This window comes from Pollicipes pollicipes, unplaced genomic scaffold, assembly GCF_011947565.3.
Source record: "Pollicipes pollicipes isolate AB1234 unplaced genomic scaffold, Ppol_2.1 Scaffold_2555;HRSCAF=2994_pilon_pilon_pilon, whole genome shotgun sequence".
Lineage (NCBI taxonomy): Eukaryota > Metazoa > Arthropoda > Thecostraca > Pollicipedomorpha > Pollicipedidae > Pollicipes > Pollicipes pollicipes.
In genome coordinates this window covers 26,501,795-26,518,622 of record NW_023596136.1, presented here as the reverse complement: position 1 = coordinate 26,518,622, position 16,828 = coordinate 26,501,795, and the positions used below count along the sequence as shown (strand labels likewise).

General features: G+C 52.2%; 1 protein-coding gene across 1 annotated transcript; it reads left to right on the top strand.

Moving 5' to 3' along the window:
* Positions 1 to 404: 404 nt before the first annotated feature.
* On the top strand, positions 405 to 9,574 carry LOC119109446 (phenoloxidase-activating factor 3). The gene is made up of 8 exons (XM_037233069.1): positions 405 to 522; positions 2,995 to 3,078; positions 4,366 to 4,538; positions 4,849 to 5,134; positions 5,406 to 5,569; positions 6,517 to 6,658; positions 8,074 to 8,172; positions 8,846 to 9,574. The coding sequence occupies exons 2-8, from the start codon at positions 3,006 to 3,008 to the stop codon at positions 9,157 to 9,159; spliced, it is 1,251 nt and encodes a 416-aa protein (XP_037088964.1). The 5' UTR covers positions 405 to 522; positions 2,995 to 3,005; the 3' UTR covers positions 9,160 to 9,574.
* The last annotated feature ends 7,254 nt before the right edge of the window (positions 9,575 to 16,828 follow it).

Genomic DNA, 16,828 nt, shown 5'->3' with positions numbered 1-16,828 from the left:
CTTTCAGATTCCGATGGCTCGTCGTGACATTCCGCCGGAAGCGCGGCGGGCTGCAGAAGACTGGACGCAAACCGTGTTGCGGTGCGTCGGCCATCTGGGTCAAGGTCCCCACCTCTCCGACCGCCACTTTCAAGAACAGCCGGACAGCCGCGGCAAACTTTCCAGGGATGCCGTCCGGAATTCCCGGCCTCACTCCTACATACCCTCCACTGGAGGCGCGTGCCGTACCGTTCCCGCCTGCTCCCTGGGCCCATACACCTCAGTCGCCGTCTTCAGAAACCTGCCAGCGGCTGTACCCGCGTGCCGGCCGCCGCCGGGCCCGCTGTGCCGGTGTCAGAGGCCGTACGGCGGGGTTTTCCTCGCCCCTACGTCACGCCGGACCGACCGGAGGCGGCTGGCCGGCGTATTATAGCGACCGGTCGGCACCCGTCTTCAGTAGTCGCAGGCAGACGGGCCTCACAGCGCACGCGGTGGTTTGGAGTGCCTCGGCTGCAGCGTTCGCAGATCACCGATCGAGAGAAGGTGAGCGGCTGTGTGCCAGTCGTCTGCGCTGCTGGAGTGTGCCGTCGCCAGCAATACGTCTGTCCCTGCTGAGCATACGTGTTGATGCGGTAAATTTTGCAGGTGAGCGAGCTGACTGATATCTAGCCAGTGGCGCACATTTGGACGAGATAGTTCAGCTGGCCATCACTTTATGTATGGTTGTATGTCATTTTAAATGTAATCAATTTCTTCCCGATATGTTACTTCCGTAATTCACCTTCGGCTTCTTTCATACTATTCTGCCACTGTCATTTCCACACTCGTGTTATTCCCAGCCGTTTGGTGCAACCATAAATTCCAGCTTACGGGCAAGGAGCCCGGTCCTTTTCGAAGCGGATTCCTACCTTGCATTATCATCGCATTAGTGTTAAACTTTTCACAAAAAGTGGGACGACCGTGAATCCGGTTCCCAAGCGTATGGACGCAACAAAAGTACAACGATAACTGCTTTTACCCCTAACTTATCTGTCTTCATGCTATTCCCTAAGGGCAATGCACCAACATAGTCTTGTTTAGCGTAAGGTTGCTGGAATTCGGTCCCAGTGGCCTCAGTTGTGGTCATGCTTATACTTCAGCTTTTCTGGATGCTCTTATTTGTTCCAGAATGGTGATTATTTGGAAAATCAGTACCATCTAAACATTTTTTTATACACAGGATAAATAGATGAGCGGTGAAACACTGTTCTTTGCGCTTGCTACCTCACATCGTACTGATAGCACCTGAATGGTAGCCGAATGTCAGTGCGTCTTACGAGTCATTGTCTTTCTCTAAAAGTTTCACCTGTCTGCACTCATTTCTTTGCCTCTATATCTGCATTGACGGACATTTTCCTCTGTAAGAATGTCATGAAACTGGACAGTTCAGAAACATCCGTGTAAACAGACTGACTGCTGGCCGTGAAAGGCCCAGCACAGGGTAACGGCTTGCCCGCATTCCGCGGTGCCGCTTTGTGACGTCACAGTTCACGTCGGAGATTTTGAGCTATTGCCAGATGCTATCACTTTCCGCGTGGAGGCCGCACATGTTTTGGCGCGGAACGGACCTGCACGCGCCCCGCCTGTCTGACCCGCACCCGGCAGCTTCCGGACTGCGGGGTCGGCAGGGTGCCTGTCGGCGTTAGCTGACCTTCGTCCGCGCGGCGGATAACCGGCTTTGCATTTGGGCCTGGTGTTTCCGACACCTTTGTTGGTGCTTGGTGGCGCTAAAAACGACGCGGGGGCGGGCAGGCTGCCGTGACTGCAGGAAGTGAAAAAGACTGACTGTGGATTGTAGAAAGAGCGCCGCCGTCAGCGAGTCAGACTCAGGGAGATTGCCCTTTGATGAATACGACTTAGGCGATACGGCCGCTCCTTTTCAAAGAACAGTTAAGTCTCTGAAATTTCCAGTAGAATCGCCACTGAAAGCCAGTCCACGAAATTGCATGCGGTGAAACGAAATGGTGTGCCTTTTTCCAGGAAACAGTCGCTTCTGTCCGCTTCCATTCAAATTTGTCATGAAGCTTCAAGCGTGGGTGTTTTTATTCCGCTCTGGCGTGCACTAGCCAGAAGTCTTGTTTGCACCACGACTTTACCCAAACATTCTGTTTCGGCGTTTTGTTCACGCAATGCTGTGGCTTCATGACCGAGCGCTATGCTTTTGAAGCTGCAGGCTTATCTTTGTTTGCCTACACGTGCCTCTCTTAAGCTATAATTGCCGAGGGACCCTGTCGTCACACGTCTCCACCTCGGAAACGCTTCCAACGAAGCGTGCTGCCACGTGTTGTCTGTAAGCACCACCATGCAATCAGTCGGGCACAATGCGCATCCACGCATCCGGGCACGTGCGCGTGTTTTTCCTGCCGCGATCCTGCACGGTTTGATGACTGCAGGCTGACGGCGTTTTGGTATGATGACGTCAACGTAACGCTCGGTTGACGCCGGCGCTCGTGGTTCGGTGCTTGTTCTGTGATGTCGTCACCGAGTGCTAGGCTGCACAAGAGTGCTGCAGTTACCCGCGAAAACCCGCCCGGAGTTCCCTAATCTTCTCGCGCCAGCGCGGCATGTGCCTACGAGCTGCTCTTACTTAAGCATGGCGGTGTTCTTGCTCTTACGATGCCTTTTAATCTTTTTGAAGCTTTCTAACTCTAAAACAATAAGCGACGTCATGCAGAGGACAAGAGACGAGCAGTTATCCCCATGAATGGCATTTTGCTAACGCTATATGTATGAGGGTTTTACGACTAGATATTCCACAATCGCATTGAGTTTAAAATGAGATACCAGATTGCATTACATTGTCAGATCTGCACGACCTGCCAAAATACTAAAATAAAATGCATGCTAAAATACCAAACCAAAGACCAAAAAGACTCTTTTGTACGATGTGAAAAACCGTTAATTTTGGATTCGGTTTCGTTATGAATCGATTTCCAAGATAAGATCATCAGCATCAAATGTATTGCCTTCTTTCAGACTGTCCCAAGATGCGGCTGCAAGCTGTGATTCTTGCGTGCTTGGCGGCTGCGTGTGGAGCCGAACAGCGCACGAAAAGACAAGGTAAGCTATCGAACGCTCCTGAGTTACAAACACCCTGCCCGCCTCTCAACACACGTGCTCTGGACAAGCACGCGAACAAGACAGCCACTAAGCGCCTCCGCGTTTGCAGACTGCGCTGTTCAGTATACATCGCACACTGCGTGTTGGTAAAGCACGATGCCTCATCCTCAGCAGAACGGCTTGCTGATTACCCGATTCCAGCCTTTATCTCCGCACTCCACCCATGTGACTGAAACTGTCCGTCGGCACGGGAACGAGCACACTAAGCCCGACGCAGTTGAGGTCCCTCGCGTCCGAACCGAGCGTCCTTTCCCGTCGCGAAGACGGAGCCAGACGGTCCGAGCGGGCCGTCCCACGAGGTGGCGATCAAACCTCAGCTCGTCACAGGGCGCCGGGCGCCTACACGGCGTCTAGCCGGGACCCGGCTGATGCGCTCCTCACAGCCTTTATCGCGTGTTCGAGGGATCTTGACCCGGATGGCTGGCCTGGTTTCAACCCTAAAGCCGGCGCGAGATTGTGGAATGCTGTCTACACGGACACTTACGTGTGCTGGGGGTAGGGGAGGGCATACGGTGTGCTGGACAATGGTTATGCTCTAAACGTGCTAAGGCTCAAATTTCTACGACACAACACGTCCATAAGGTTCTTTTTTAATATTTTCAAATGCATTAATTATGGATGGTTTGCATGGGAGGCGTTGGGTTCAGAGTGCCTGAGCGCGGCTCGTTTCACTTAGCCTTAATCCCCAACTAGATCGTGCTGCTTAATGCAATGGGAATTTTCCGTTTGACCTTTCGCCTGACCGCGCAACAAACATGGGAGGCACCTTCGCCTTGAGTCTGGTTCGGACCTCGTTGGCCGGTTGTCAGTTCAACTCTCCACATCAGTCGGGGCCAAACAGCGCACACGCTCTGGAACCCGTACCCCGCACCCCGGGTCCCGAGATCACCAGCTCAGCTTCTTTTCTCCACACCACAGCGTCGGCCATCTGGTAATCCGTCAAATTCAGCGTCCTAAGCTCTAAAGCCCGCAACCACATCATAATATTTGCTCATTGAGGTCACTGACGCGACGATGCCACGTGGATGGCCTCGCTCATCTCGTCCCGTGACCCCGCTCGTCCCGTCCCGTGACCTCGCTCTTTTCGTTCCGTAACCTTGCTCGTCTCGTCCCGTGATTTCGCTCGTCTCGTCCCGTGACCTCGCTTGTCCCGTTCCGTGACCTTGCTCGTGCCGCCCCGTGACCTCGCTCGTGCCGTCCCGTGACCTCGCTCGTCTCGTCCGGCAGCGATCGTGTTCGGCACCGAGCCGCAGGTGCTGCCGGCCACCTGTAAGGACTACGCCAAACGGCCTGGCCGCTGCAGCACGCTGCGCGACTGCCCGGCCTGGCTGCAGATCGTCTCCAATAACCCGACCACCGGCGACATCAGCAACCTGCGCAAGAGTCTCTGCCAGCCGCCGGTAATGGACAGCGCAGGGAGCGAGCGAGGCCGGCGCACACGGGCCAGCGGGTGCACGGGACATGGGAGAGGGGGAGGGGATGGGGGGGACGTGGTGATGTGAGGCTACGCTTAGTCCGCCCGGAGGTGGCCGCCGAGCGCGGTGTGCGACGAGGAGAAAACTCCATTGCGCCTGCAGCGTTTTTAGCTTTAGACAATAACGCAGGAATGCATTGTTTCATGCATTTTTCCCACGTGCTGCCCACCGATTTATTTGGGTTGCCTAGTTCATGAAAGAAGTACATTCCACTCACGTTGCTTCGCCATTTCAGCAAGGCATACCGCTGGTCTGCTGCGCGTTCGATACGCCAGACCAAACAGCGGTGCCCATCCAGCGTCCAACGCAGCGACCCACCCGGCGTCCCACCCAGCAGCCAACCCAACAGCCTACCCCGCCGCCGGCACCCTCTGAAGACAACCGGGAGCCTGAGCAGCACCCGAACCGCCGCCTGCTGCCCACAGACAACTTCTGCGGCATCAACATCCACGACCGCATCGTGGGCGGCGAGCAGGCGGACATCGGAGAGTACCCCTGGCTGGCGGTCCTCGGCTACGAGGGTGAGTGCACCGGCCCCGGACGCCCTGGCCAGGCCACAGTCGGCCGGCGGTGTCGGCTGCCGGTGCTCTGCCGGAGTCCAGAAGGCCGGCTGTGGTGGAGCAGGACGTTGGTCGGTCTGCGAACGACTCAGGGAGCTCAGCTGGCAGATGTCCGTTTGGGAAGGGTAATTGATGCATTGCTTCGGCAAACAGCGTAAGCGCCGCGTCTGGGGTTCACGGGAAAACAGCAGCGCGACTGCCTGTCTGACGGCACCGGGGTTGTGTTCCACAGTGGTGGGCACGGGCGACACTGAGTTCAACTGCGGCGGAACCCTCATCAACGACTGGTACGTGGTGACGGCGGCCCACTGCGTCACGAACCTGCCGTCCGACTACCGGCTCAGCACTGTCCGTCTGGGGGAGCACAATCTGATCACCAGCCCCGACTGCCAAGAGGTAAGCAGCTGCTGCAGCGATGCATGGTGTGACTTGCTGCTGCCGGTGCCGTTGGCATGCGCTTGGGGGCCACGCGACGCTATCCGTCCTGGTCAACGCGGGCGCTTGCCGGACACTGCCTCCTCGGACAGCAGAGGTCGTCCACCAGACTATGCATCCGCTGATGACCGATCCTGGTCGCGTTTGGCGTAAGAGCTTAGCGTTGCTGCGTTTTCGGGGTTTACGTACAGAGCAGCTCATCTCGTTACGTGTTGTTTATGCTCAGCTTGCGAGATGCGTCCAGGGCTCATGCATTCGCGACTATGCCGAAATTAGCGCGTGCAAGAGACGTTCACTGGCGTCCTAGCACCAGCGGACTATGCTCGGTAGCGTCCGCCCGCCGCTAGGTGCTGCGTGACCCGCCTGTACCCTGCCAGCGTTTGTAGGTCGAGGCTTGTGGTGAGAATTTCCTCAGGATGCCTCCAATGTCAGGGCCTGTGAGGGCCGGTGAGAGGACCGATGAGAGATCAGTCCTAAGCCGAGGTCAAATCACCGCAGACCAAGCGAGCTGCACAATGGCATTAACCCTAATTGAAGTGCAGTGCATGTGTTTTTTTTTCTAAACGGATATCAATTGTGCTGTAGCTTGCTAGCAAAGTGCATGAAGTACGTGCATTAGAAACAGTGTACTATACCACCAGCGAAGCGTTTCATTCCTGTCCGTAAAACATGTGTCGAACCCAGCGAATTTCTGTACTTGTTCTTTCTGTGCACGAAATGTGTGTGTAAATAAGTTCATTTTAACTATTTCGTATTCATTATGCAGACGTGTTGCGCCGTTGGTTAGACATCTGAGTCACACTGGCAACAACGTGTGCTTCCTCCACTTCATGCCGGCTGACCATATCGCCATTTGACCCAAACTCACCTCTAGCCTCAGCCGAGCTGACCCGAGCCGACCGTTTCAGAGAGATGGCTTGAAAAGTTGCTCCGAACGCGAGCAAGACTTCACGCCCGTGGAGGTGCTCCCCCACCCAGATTACAGCAAGCCCAACCGGTATTGGAACGATATCGCCCTACTGCGACTGGACAGACCCGTGTCCAAAAATGGTGAGCACGCGGGAACTACGGGAGTGTCAGCGAACGCCGGCGGTGGAGTATTTCAGGAAGCGTGGCCATGCCAGGCTCTTTGATTGGTAGCAGTGCCAGATGCAAACTGCGCTATCCGGTTGATCTGGTCGGCCTCTCCGAACACTTTGGTGGAAGACGTTTTTCAGAGGCAGTTCACAGGACAATCGTCTTTATAAGGTGGCAGACAGGGGTAATCCACGATGTCAGACGGCCCTGGCCCTTTCTCACTCACTCTTCATACCTTGGCAAACGAGCACACTTGATACAACCTCGTCCGGTATGATCAAAGCAGCAAGGAGGTTGTCGTTCGATTTAGCTGTAAGATTTTTTAAACGTCAGGGGCCCCGAGACGTGAACGACGCGCCGCGAGACGCGCGCCTGGCTCAGCGTCCAGGCTCTGTCTGAAATTCTGCCCATGGGCTCCCGTCCTTCGGAATGCGAGCTTTGCGGTGTCATGGTCTGGGTCCGTGGTGTTTCATCACACGCCTCCCGGATCCGGTCTGGCGAGGCGGTCAGGTCGCACACCACATCAGGGTCATGGCCTGAGGCGTTGACGCGAATGGCCCCGCGGATTAGGGACATGGTTGGACGGCTCTGGTCGTTGCCTGGCAGCTGTGAACCACCTAGTCACGTTTGTTAGCACGAGCAAATTTTGACACGTCGAGTATGGCACTGTCATTGAGACAGTGAAGACGGACTCATTTTGCCGCTGAAACCACGTTCCATTTGCATAGCTGGTGTGCTGGTAGTTTCGACACGATGTTAATAATACGTTGGACGGTGCATTTGCGCCGGCCTGTGCACGTTGTGCGCTGCCGAAAGATGATGTTGAGGTGCGCAAACTTTGCATTTCCCAGAATAACTGCACAAGAGCTTCTGTTGTCTCCAAAGTGGGCGTACTTTTTGAAGGAATTTGTGAAACCCTTGATGCAATCTGTATTCCCATGCTGCAAATGCCGTCTGCAACATCCCAAGTTACCAAAATAAGCATACAGCAGCTTTCAAGTTCCCCACAGTCTGGTCTGGCTGCGGCGGCACAAAACACAGCCACGTGTTAAATGCCACCAAACACGGTCTGGTCACGCAGTCCGCCTGCGCTTAAATCCACTTCCCCACGTTAATGTGATTGGTCGCAGCATCACACGAGTGCAGAACCACTTGCACTCTCGTAACGACGGACAATACCGCAACACAGCGCCTGCTGCTGAGCAGAGAATGCCTGCGTGGTTACCAAGGTCAGCCGAGTTCAGTGGCGAGTCACCGCGCTGCTCAGAGCCCCCGGCTCCACCAAGGCCGGCCGGCGGCGCAGCGCGTCTGCATGCGTCATCGCCGCCGGCGCGTCGAAATGTGCCATCGCCGCCGGGCGTGTCTGACCGTGTCGTCGCCGCCGACAGCTGGTGTCAGCCCCATCTGCCTGCCGTTCGGAGAGGCGCGCACCCGGGACTACACCGGCAGCAATATGTGGGTGGCCGGCTTTGGACTCACCGAGGCCTGTGAGTACGGCAGCGCGCAGGGACTTGTGGTGTCCGGACATCGGTCATGAGGCCGGTCACCTCACGTGGACTAAAGTTTTGAACGAGTTTTATCTACGTGCCGGTTTTTGTTTCGTTTTCTCTGTCCATCATTGCCCTTTCTGCTCTCTTTTCGGGTTCCTTCGTAACAGGTGCATGCTGGGGTGAGGCTGCAATGCGTCATGACATTTTGCTCCACCTGGGCGTGGGAGCTGAGAGCCTCTGTCTTTGCGCGACGCGAAGGCAACCAGCCTGGTGTTCCTCCGAAATGTGTGCCATCAAAACCTCAAACTGATGGCTGAAGTCCATTTGAACCGACACGGCGGCCGCTTCCGTCGTGCCGCGTGTGCTCGCCGTCACCGTTGTGTGTCACAGCTGTCACTGTTGTGTGTCACAGCTGTCACTGCTGTGTGTCACAGCTGTCACCGCTGTGTGTCACAGCTGTCACCGCTGTGTGTCACAGCTGTCACTGCTGTGTGTCACAGCTGTCACTGCTGCGTGTCACAGCTGGCTGTGCGTCACAGCCATCACTGCTGCGCGTCACAGCTGTCAATGTTGCGTATCACTGCTGTGTGTCACAGCCGTCAGCCCTGTGTGTCACTGCTGTCACCACTGCTTGGCCCGTAAGGCGCGTCTGATCGCTCGTGTCCCGCAGTCGGCGACTCCAGCAACGTGCTGATGGAACTGCGCGTGCCGGTGGTCAGCAACCAGCGGTGCGCGGCCGTGTTCCGGCGGCAGCAAGCGCGGATTGGGCCGAAGCAGATCTGCGCTGGCGCGGAGAGGGGCCGCGACTCGTGCGCGGGCGACTCAGGCGGCCCCCTGATGGGCATCGATCGGTTCGGGCCGCCCTACCGCCTCATCGGCGTCGTCTCGTTCGGTGTCTCGCGCTGCGGCACGGCCGACGTGCCCGGCGTGTACACGCGGGTCAGCGAGTACCTCAACTGGATCTTGGACAACATGCGTGCGTAGCCGGCGTCGGACATCTGTGATACGCAGAGGGGCGGGCGCCGGGCGTCGTGTGCTCACCGGCGGCGTCCCGCGCTGGTCGGTCGAGCCACGCCGCCGCTGGTGGAGAGTGGAGGTCGGAGTGGATCGCCGGAGGAGAGCGGAGGTCGGTGTGGATCGCCGGAGGAGAGTGAAGGTCGGAGTGAATGTGCAGGGAGTGTTCGGGTTTGTCATAGTGTACGATACGAGATGTCGGGCATACTCAGAACGGAGCTCACTGCTGTGCCGTCCGCCGTTGTACAGCGCCGCCTGCGTAGAGGCGTCACCCGCCGGCAAGCGGTGTGCCGTGTTTAAGTTATGCCTGGTCCTGTACGGTGTCACACTGAACTATCATTTGGTGGTGATTGTTATGTGTCCTTTAATAAAATGGCCAATTGTGTATGGTATTGATTACGGTCTACTGTTCGCGGGAAAACGTGAGTCACGTTTTTAGATGATGGCTTTCGAACAAAGACATGGTATGAATCATTTTCCAACAGGCGCTCTGGGTACCGTGTGCCAAGCTTTCCTCTTGACGTTTATTAATAACAAACAAAGCTGAAGCGCAATCTTCACTCACCCTTCGTAATAAAACGACGCACGGAAAAGTTACCTGTGTGTAGGGCAAGCGTGGCGAATGGTCTCAGTTCACGGTCAGACTTCTCCCTCTCTTACCTTGTCTGACCCGTGCCTGACCCGGCGCTGTCAGACCCGTAACCGGTCATTCGGATTCCTGTAGCGATCACGGAAGTTCAGCAGCTGGCTGTATGGCGTACATGGCTGAAGTTGTCCGGAGAGGGCTTTAGAAATGGATTTAGGTTGGCACTGTTGTATGTCCACAACCGTAAAACAGCCCCTAACAAATCACAATGCCTGTGAATTGTTCGAAATCGTTAAAGAAACCTTTCTGATCATTTGCATAGCACTCGTTGATCATGCAACATGCAAAATAACCAGGCTGATAATGCTAGTGACCTATGGATAGTGACAGCCTGGTCCGGTGATAAAGGTCTGTTATACTCTGCTAAAACTAAGATAACCACCATATTCTGCTAACCATACTCAATTACACCTACAACACGCTCAGCTCACATGGAATAATCAAGCACTAAAGCATCACATAATCGGCATCATGTTGCATGATGCTCCCCGCAACAGCAACATCCACATGTGGTGATGCTGTTCGTGAGCTTCTATGTATGGTGTATGCAACCGGACCTGTGCTCCAGATTTCTAGAAGTGAAAACTGGATCATAGGTGCTCCTGGACCCGTGCTCCATCCGGGCGGCGTGTTCTTCCATATGCGAATATAACTAGTGTCGCCAACGAACTATGGGTGACGAAACGGGAGGGGAGGGACAATTACTTTATCTGTACTTTATGTAAATTTTACGTACTTTCGGAACGGCCCGCTCCCACCACCGGTGCCGACCTCAGCCCCCCCCCCCATCCAATGCTGCTATGAGGCCCCCCCTGCATTCGGCCAAAGTGAGAAAATATCGGGCAAGGAAAGGATTTTGGAAATAGCGGACACCCATGGTAAACATTAATTAATCTGGCGATACAATCGGAGTGGAGGGACGGGGGGGGGGGGGGGGGGGGGGGAGGGAGGGCTCGCTATTCACAATATCGGCTGCAACTTTCGCATCCCTTCTGAAGTAACATTTCATGATATCTTGTCAGACCCGACGTTTGCGTTTGGGTTATTTAGTATGTATCGGGTTTGTGCCTGTTTCTCACAGTTTTTGTGCATTTCAGATTTGGTACCAAATCGCATCCCTTTTTAATAACGCTGGCATGAGAAGGGCATATCTTGGCTTGCCACGTCAGTTCCATTATATGCTTTGTCAGTTCCAAATGCTGATATGCGTTTTATTGCAACATTTGGATCAGGCCAAGACATGTTCTCCTGAAGTTTTTAAAGTTAAGGAAACGAAGGTAGGTACACAAAATATGTCAAGAATGGTAAGTTTCTCATTCAATGGGATAACTTTTTTTATTCGCTTCATTCGTTTGCCTTAGGTTTTCTGGCAATTTATTTCAGTCCCCAGACAGGATCAAAATCACCGAAGTGACAAAGGGTCATTCACTGACCTGCGACCGGCGCGTCTCCGCAGTTGTGAGCCGCCGCTACCTCAGTCTGGGACGTGTCGCTGCCTGTTACCTCAGCCAAGTGCAAAAGGTCAATTTCGCGGCCTCGGTCATGTCGTCGGCGCGCTGGCATTTCAGGTCCTCGAATGGCCCCTGCTCCCCGATGGCGGTCCGGTCGCTTCCCACCCCTCGTGTATAAAAAAGTATTCAACTTTCCATTAGCTTGCGGTTTCTGACCAGACTGGTGGTAGATAGTATTAAAGATGTCCCCATGCTGACAAATTTACCGAGAAAACACCTATGCAGTGAGGTGGGGTTCCGTATGAAAGTACCAGATGGCCTTCCAAATTTAAGCATCCTTTCAGTTTGCCCAGCTTACAACTTGATCTGCAGCGTAACAGCTTTACGCATCCTTGACGCATCACTAGTATGCGGTTGGTTACTTTTACTGGTCACGCCTGAACCGGAGAGGGTAGGGGCCTTCCATCTGTCTCAATAGGCACCCAAAGAAGCATTTCTGCCCTGTTTGTATGTATGTTGCATGTACGTCATTTTGCGACATGCGTCAAAAGATTCTTATCACGATTTCGGACTTAATGTCAGGACAATTTGTTGGCTTCCAAACATTTTTTTTTTACTCACAACGCTGTTATCACTAAATAATTGGCAGCCAACCAACAAAAAGGCCTCATCAGCCCAACTGGAGCATGTTTAGGTATAGAGGGAAATTTTTTATTTAAAATTTGGTGTTATTCTTAATTGAAGTCCAGGATTCGAATATCTTATGTTTGCTCCAAAGGTGGACCAAATAAAAATATGAACTGTATTTTCGCTTAAATAAGTTCAAACTATGTGCAATTTGGTTTTCCATTTCAGTTCAGGCTCGTCTGAAATGCAAGAACACCACAAACAGGTTTGGCCATCAAATGGATATCATGAACGGCGCTGACCAGCTACCTATTTGTACTTACAATGAAGGGGCTGCTACTGCCAGTTGCAAGTCGTGTGCAAGGCTTTCATTTGGGTCTTTGTGACCGGGCTTTTTGCAATGGAATCGGTCGCCGAAGTCTGCGTAACAGGACTAAGACGCGTGGGATACAGTATTCGTTTTTTTAAGCTTGGACAAAGTGCATGGTTTGTACTCCCCAGGAATGGATGAGTGAAAGGAGCTAGAGAGGTGTCAAACACTTAAAACCCTGTCGCCGTATTACAAATTTATATGGGCTGTTAGATGCACCAGATACACTGTAATGCTAGCAATCAATTTTTGTTTTGTTTTTCAATGAAAACCTGTAATGACTAACCAGGGTTGACAAAGATTTGATTTCGCGTATCTTTTCAAAGCCCGGCGATCAAAGGCGATTGCGATCATATGGTGCCGGCGAGTTTGCCACATGGATTGTGTGCAGTTGTCAGTTTGAAAGAAAAAGGCTCAACTATGAGCGACGATGTAAGGGTGTGTTTTAACAATGAATCGACCAATTCAAATGGTGAAGTGTTTGTTCCTGGTTCCATGCCAAACTCAGGCTACTAGCCATATGTAGTGTCAGAGGCATCCTGCCGCCGACAACGCTGGCAGCTTGAGGATAGGCGTGCTGGAGCTTTCTTGCATTCTACTGAGCGTGGCCTCCTTTATATTCACAAAAATTCCACTTCTCGGGAGGACACTTTCAACTTGTGGCAAAGCGCTGGACGCGCTCTTCTGCGGCAGTCACAAAGGCGACCAGTCTTTGCATTATCTATCCTTTCAGTAATCAACATGCTTTCTGCGAAGGTTTTACAAGTTTAGCTGCCCTCCTATATATATATATATATATATTATTATATATAGTATATATATATATATAATATATAGGGGGTATTGGTTGTGTACACAACAACGAGAGAGAGAGAGAGAGACGAGCGAAGAGAGAGAGAGAGAGAGAGAGAGAGATATATATATCTATATATATATATGTATATCCGCGTTCACAAATATTGACGCCAGTCTCTCGTCCACAGAGTGTCAGGCATGTCGTTCTAAGTCTAAATCGTTCAATTGCCCCCCCCCCCCCCGACCAGATTCGATGGACGGAATGCTAAGAGACCTATATCGGGCTCATGTTAGGGGCAGGCCTCATGTTACTTATGTTTTGTCTGTGGATTACAACACATTCTGAGCTTTTTAAAATAATTGCAGCAGCTTTACAAATGGTTGTAATGGGCGTGCAGGTGCAATGCGATGTAATCGCATATGCAATTAAGAGGTGAAATAGGTAGCTTTCTTCGCAGCAAACCGAGTTTTTTCACTTGACAAACAGAATGCTACTTAGAAAATTTCGGACGTTAATCAGAGTGGCTAAAACTTGGCGAGGAATCACGTATTGCGGGTGTGTTAGGTCGACTTTTGGGCCAAGCCCCCTTCCTCCTAACGCTTTCAGAAATGTAACTCCTACCACGTAGACTACGCCCCTCACTTTTTGAGAATATTGTATGTTCTATGTCTTATGTTCTGTGTGTTATGGCGATGGTGAAATGAATTGAAATTAACATTGACTATTTCCACATTTGCTAAGATGTTCCCTCACTTGCGTCAATCCCCCCCCCCCCGAAAAAACAGCTCCGACCCAAAATGTGCTATAACCGATATTCTACAGATCGCACGACATAAAAAGAGCGACATTTCACCACCGCTGCGGCGCAAAAGCCGCCTGTAAATATTTGGTCCCGACACAGATCCGGACAAGCCATGGCGAATCATCCATATGTCAGCAATGTGACCAGCGCGAGCGGTCCTAGCGTTTCCTAACGCCGAGGTTATTCTCGGTCCCAAACACTCAGACACTGGGACAGCTGTTTTGTATCCTTACTTGCATCGCACCGCCCATGCACACAGGAGTGCCCAAGGCAATGATCACATATGTGAAGCGCGCTAATAGAACAAATGAAGACACTTATCAAGATAAGTTGACTCTAGTAAAACATTAAACGCCAGAATAAGTCGAGTTTGGGTCTTTTCGATGCCCACTCCCGTTTCCCACTATTGAAAGTATGGAACTATTCATTCCCCCGCTCCACGTCGCCGAGCCGTCCCCATAGGACGGCAGTGCTACTTCGGGGCCGACGCCGGTAGATGTCAGAGCGATCGCGAGTAACGGGCAAACCCAAGCACGGGACGGCATAGCGACCTGGCAACAGGCTTTATTCCGGCTACAAATTTTGCGTCGTTACAACTGATTGAAAGAGCCTTTAATTTTCGTTTCATATTAGTAAAACTTCATGAGAAAGATTGACACACGGCTTAAAATGTCTGTCAGAAAATCGAACCATACCAGCAGGTTTTCCCAAAAGGCATCACCAAAGAGCGGGGTCCCATGTAGTTCGGCCGCAACCGAAGTATCCGTTTAAGTCGAGGACACTTAACTCTGCTGCAGTTAAGACATATAAAAGTCTGATGAATAATCCATAGGGGAGAGGGGGGGGGGGGCGAATGAAATAACTTTTCACTATTCGCTCTGTAGGCTTGGCCTTCGCGGAAGTGCCCGTCAAGGTTCTGTATCAGAAAGTATCCGTCAGTCAAGACCAACAGCAATGGCATCTCAGCACGGTTGAGTGTCAACGCCATGCCACACGCAGTCACCTGGTGCGTGCAGCATAACCACATTGGTGCTTTTCGTTTGCGATCCTGGCGTGGCCGATTCAGCACCTTTGAGATCATGGTACAGCTGAGTTTGCCGGCTTCGACAGAGACTTCCGAAGCTTGGTTTGTGACGGGATACCAACTCTCATGTGCATACCTCACCGTCTGTTTCACAGAGCTACCTTTGGGACCATTTTTGTCCAGCATTGCTTGCTCCGAAGGTCTGATTTCTCTTTTCGACCGGGCAATTCCAGCTCAATTTTATTTGCCAGCGATTTCAATGCAGCATCCATCGTCTCGAAGCGCCCGGCCTGACGACAGCCAGTTTGACCAGCTTGACGACTTCTGAAAGTGAGCGACGTGCTTGGTGGTATTATCTCAGGGTCGAAGCTACCCTACAAACCACGTGCTTTGCACCGACAAAGGCAGTGCATACTTCAAACCGACATCGCCCCAGCCAGCAGCCTTCCGGGGCATGAATGTCGGAGTTAGTCGGGAAGAAAAACCTCATAGGAGTGTCTGCTCACCGCTACGGAAGAAATATTTTCATTTTCCTTGCTTTTCCACCGTGTACGTTCGATACGTGTTTGCAATACAATAATTCGACAAGCTGTTTGTGTAATGAATGTTAGAAACTTCAAACACCCCGTTTTGAGAAAAAAAATATATACAAACATAAGACCATAATCACTTGCATTTAACAAGGCGTTGTGCTATGGCTTTGATTTCTTCCCTATGACGTTAAGCAGTGTCTTTTTGAAGCGCAGTTTGGCTTTGGGAAGCAGAATATCACATGGTCTATGGTGGCGTACTGGTTCGACTTAAACCAATGCGCTTCTCGGTAAACGGTCTTCCCGCCTGTTACGCCAGTCACTAACGTTCAAATGTACTGACGTCATTCACACCAGTAGACATGCTACTGTTAAGACCAACGACTATTCGACGACCTTCCCCTGCATAATTGTGGCCGATTCTGCCGCCCTCTGCCAACGAGCTTTCAAATCACACCATGTTGATTGAAAAAAGAAGAAAAAAAGAAAACAGCGGTGCGAGGGATGCGCAACGACCGTACCGCCACCAGCAGCAGAGGGTCATTCAGGGACCCGAAATCTCAGCCCACACGAACGACACGACCCAGGCCACGAAAGTTATCTTTTGGACTCGGCTGAGATATCAGGTGATGATCATGCCCCAGACTGAGATAGTAGCGGTTCACAACCGCGGAGATGTGCCGGTCGCAGATCAGAGAATGGTTCTTTGTCGCTTTAATGATTTTGATCCTGTCTGGGGACGGAAATAACTTGCCAGGAACTTATGAAACGCGAATGAAGCGAATGCAAATTTAAGCCGGTTTTGCAAAAACCTTTCGTCACCGAGTAGAATAGAATATATCAGTTTGCTTGAGTTCTGAAGCACATGTGGGTCGGATAGTGTTAAGCTTACTTGGTTATTTGTGTACGGTGCAGTCACCTACAATCTGCAGATGGCTTGCCGTTCTTATCTGCTGAGTTTGTCGATATATGGCACCAATCCCACACAAGATCCCCAAAACTGGAGAGTCTAAGCTTGACGCACACAAGGTCGTGGCCGTCTGCACACATTGGCCTACAATTACCTGTGTCATTGCTCACTCTCCTTCTCGTCTGTGCTAACGGTCCGGTTAACGGTGCTAACGGTCCCTATGCATCGCCAGTGCATCGAAATCTGGGAACCGTGCTCTTCAGCTTTTTACACGGATAAGGTAGCACGTTTTCGACAACAAGCGAATGGATATGACCTGACCTCGTTCAAATAAACTTTTTGCAGCCATGCATGGCTGAGCAGCTCTGTAGCCTGGATTTCAATTTGACTTGTCCAATCCGAAGACACCCCCACGCAGTTTCGGGGGCATGTTTACACCCATGCATATAAAATTCGCTCTCAGGTCCTGCGAGTTCCAGCCAC

What these genes read in the sequence shown, in the direction of transcription:
- LOC119109446 (XM_037233069.1), top strand. Translation starts at nt 3,006, where the DNA reads ATGCGGCTGCAAGCTGTGATTCTTGCGTGCTTGGCGGCTGCGTGTGGA. An exon ending in AGAGTCTCTGCCAGCCGCCG is followed by an intron (nt 4,539 to 4,848) that starts GTAATGGACAGC and finishes TCGCCATTTCAG; the next exon opens with CAAGGCATACCGCTGGTCTG. An exon ending in CCAGCCCCGACTGCCAAGAG is followed by an intron (nt 5,570 to 6,516) that starts GTAAGCAGCTGC and finishes CGACCGTTTCAG; the next exon opens with AGAGATGGCTTGAAAAGTTG.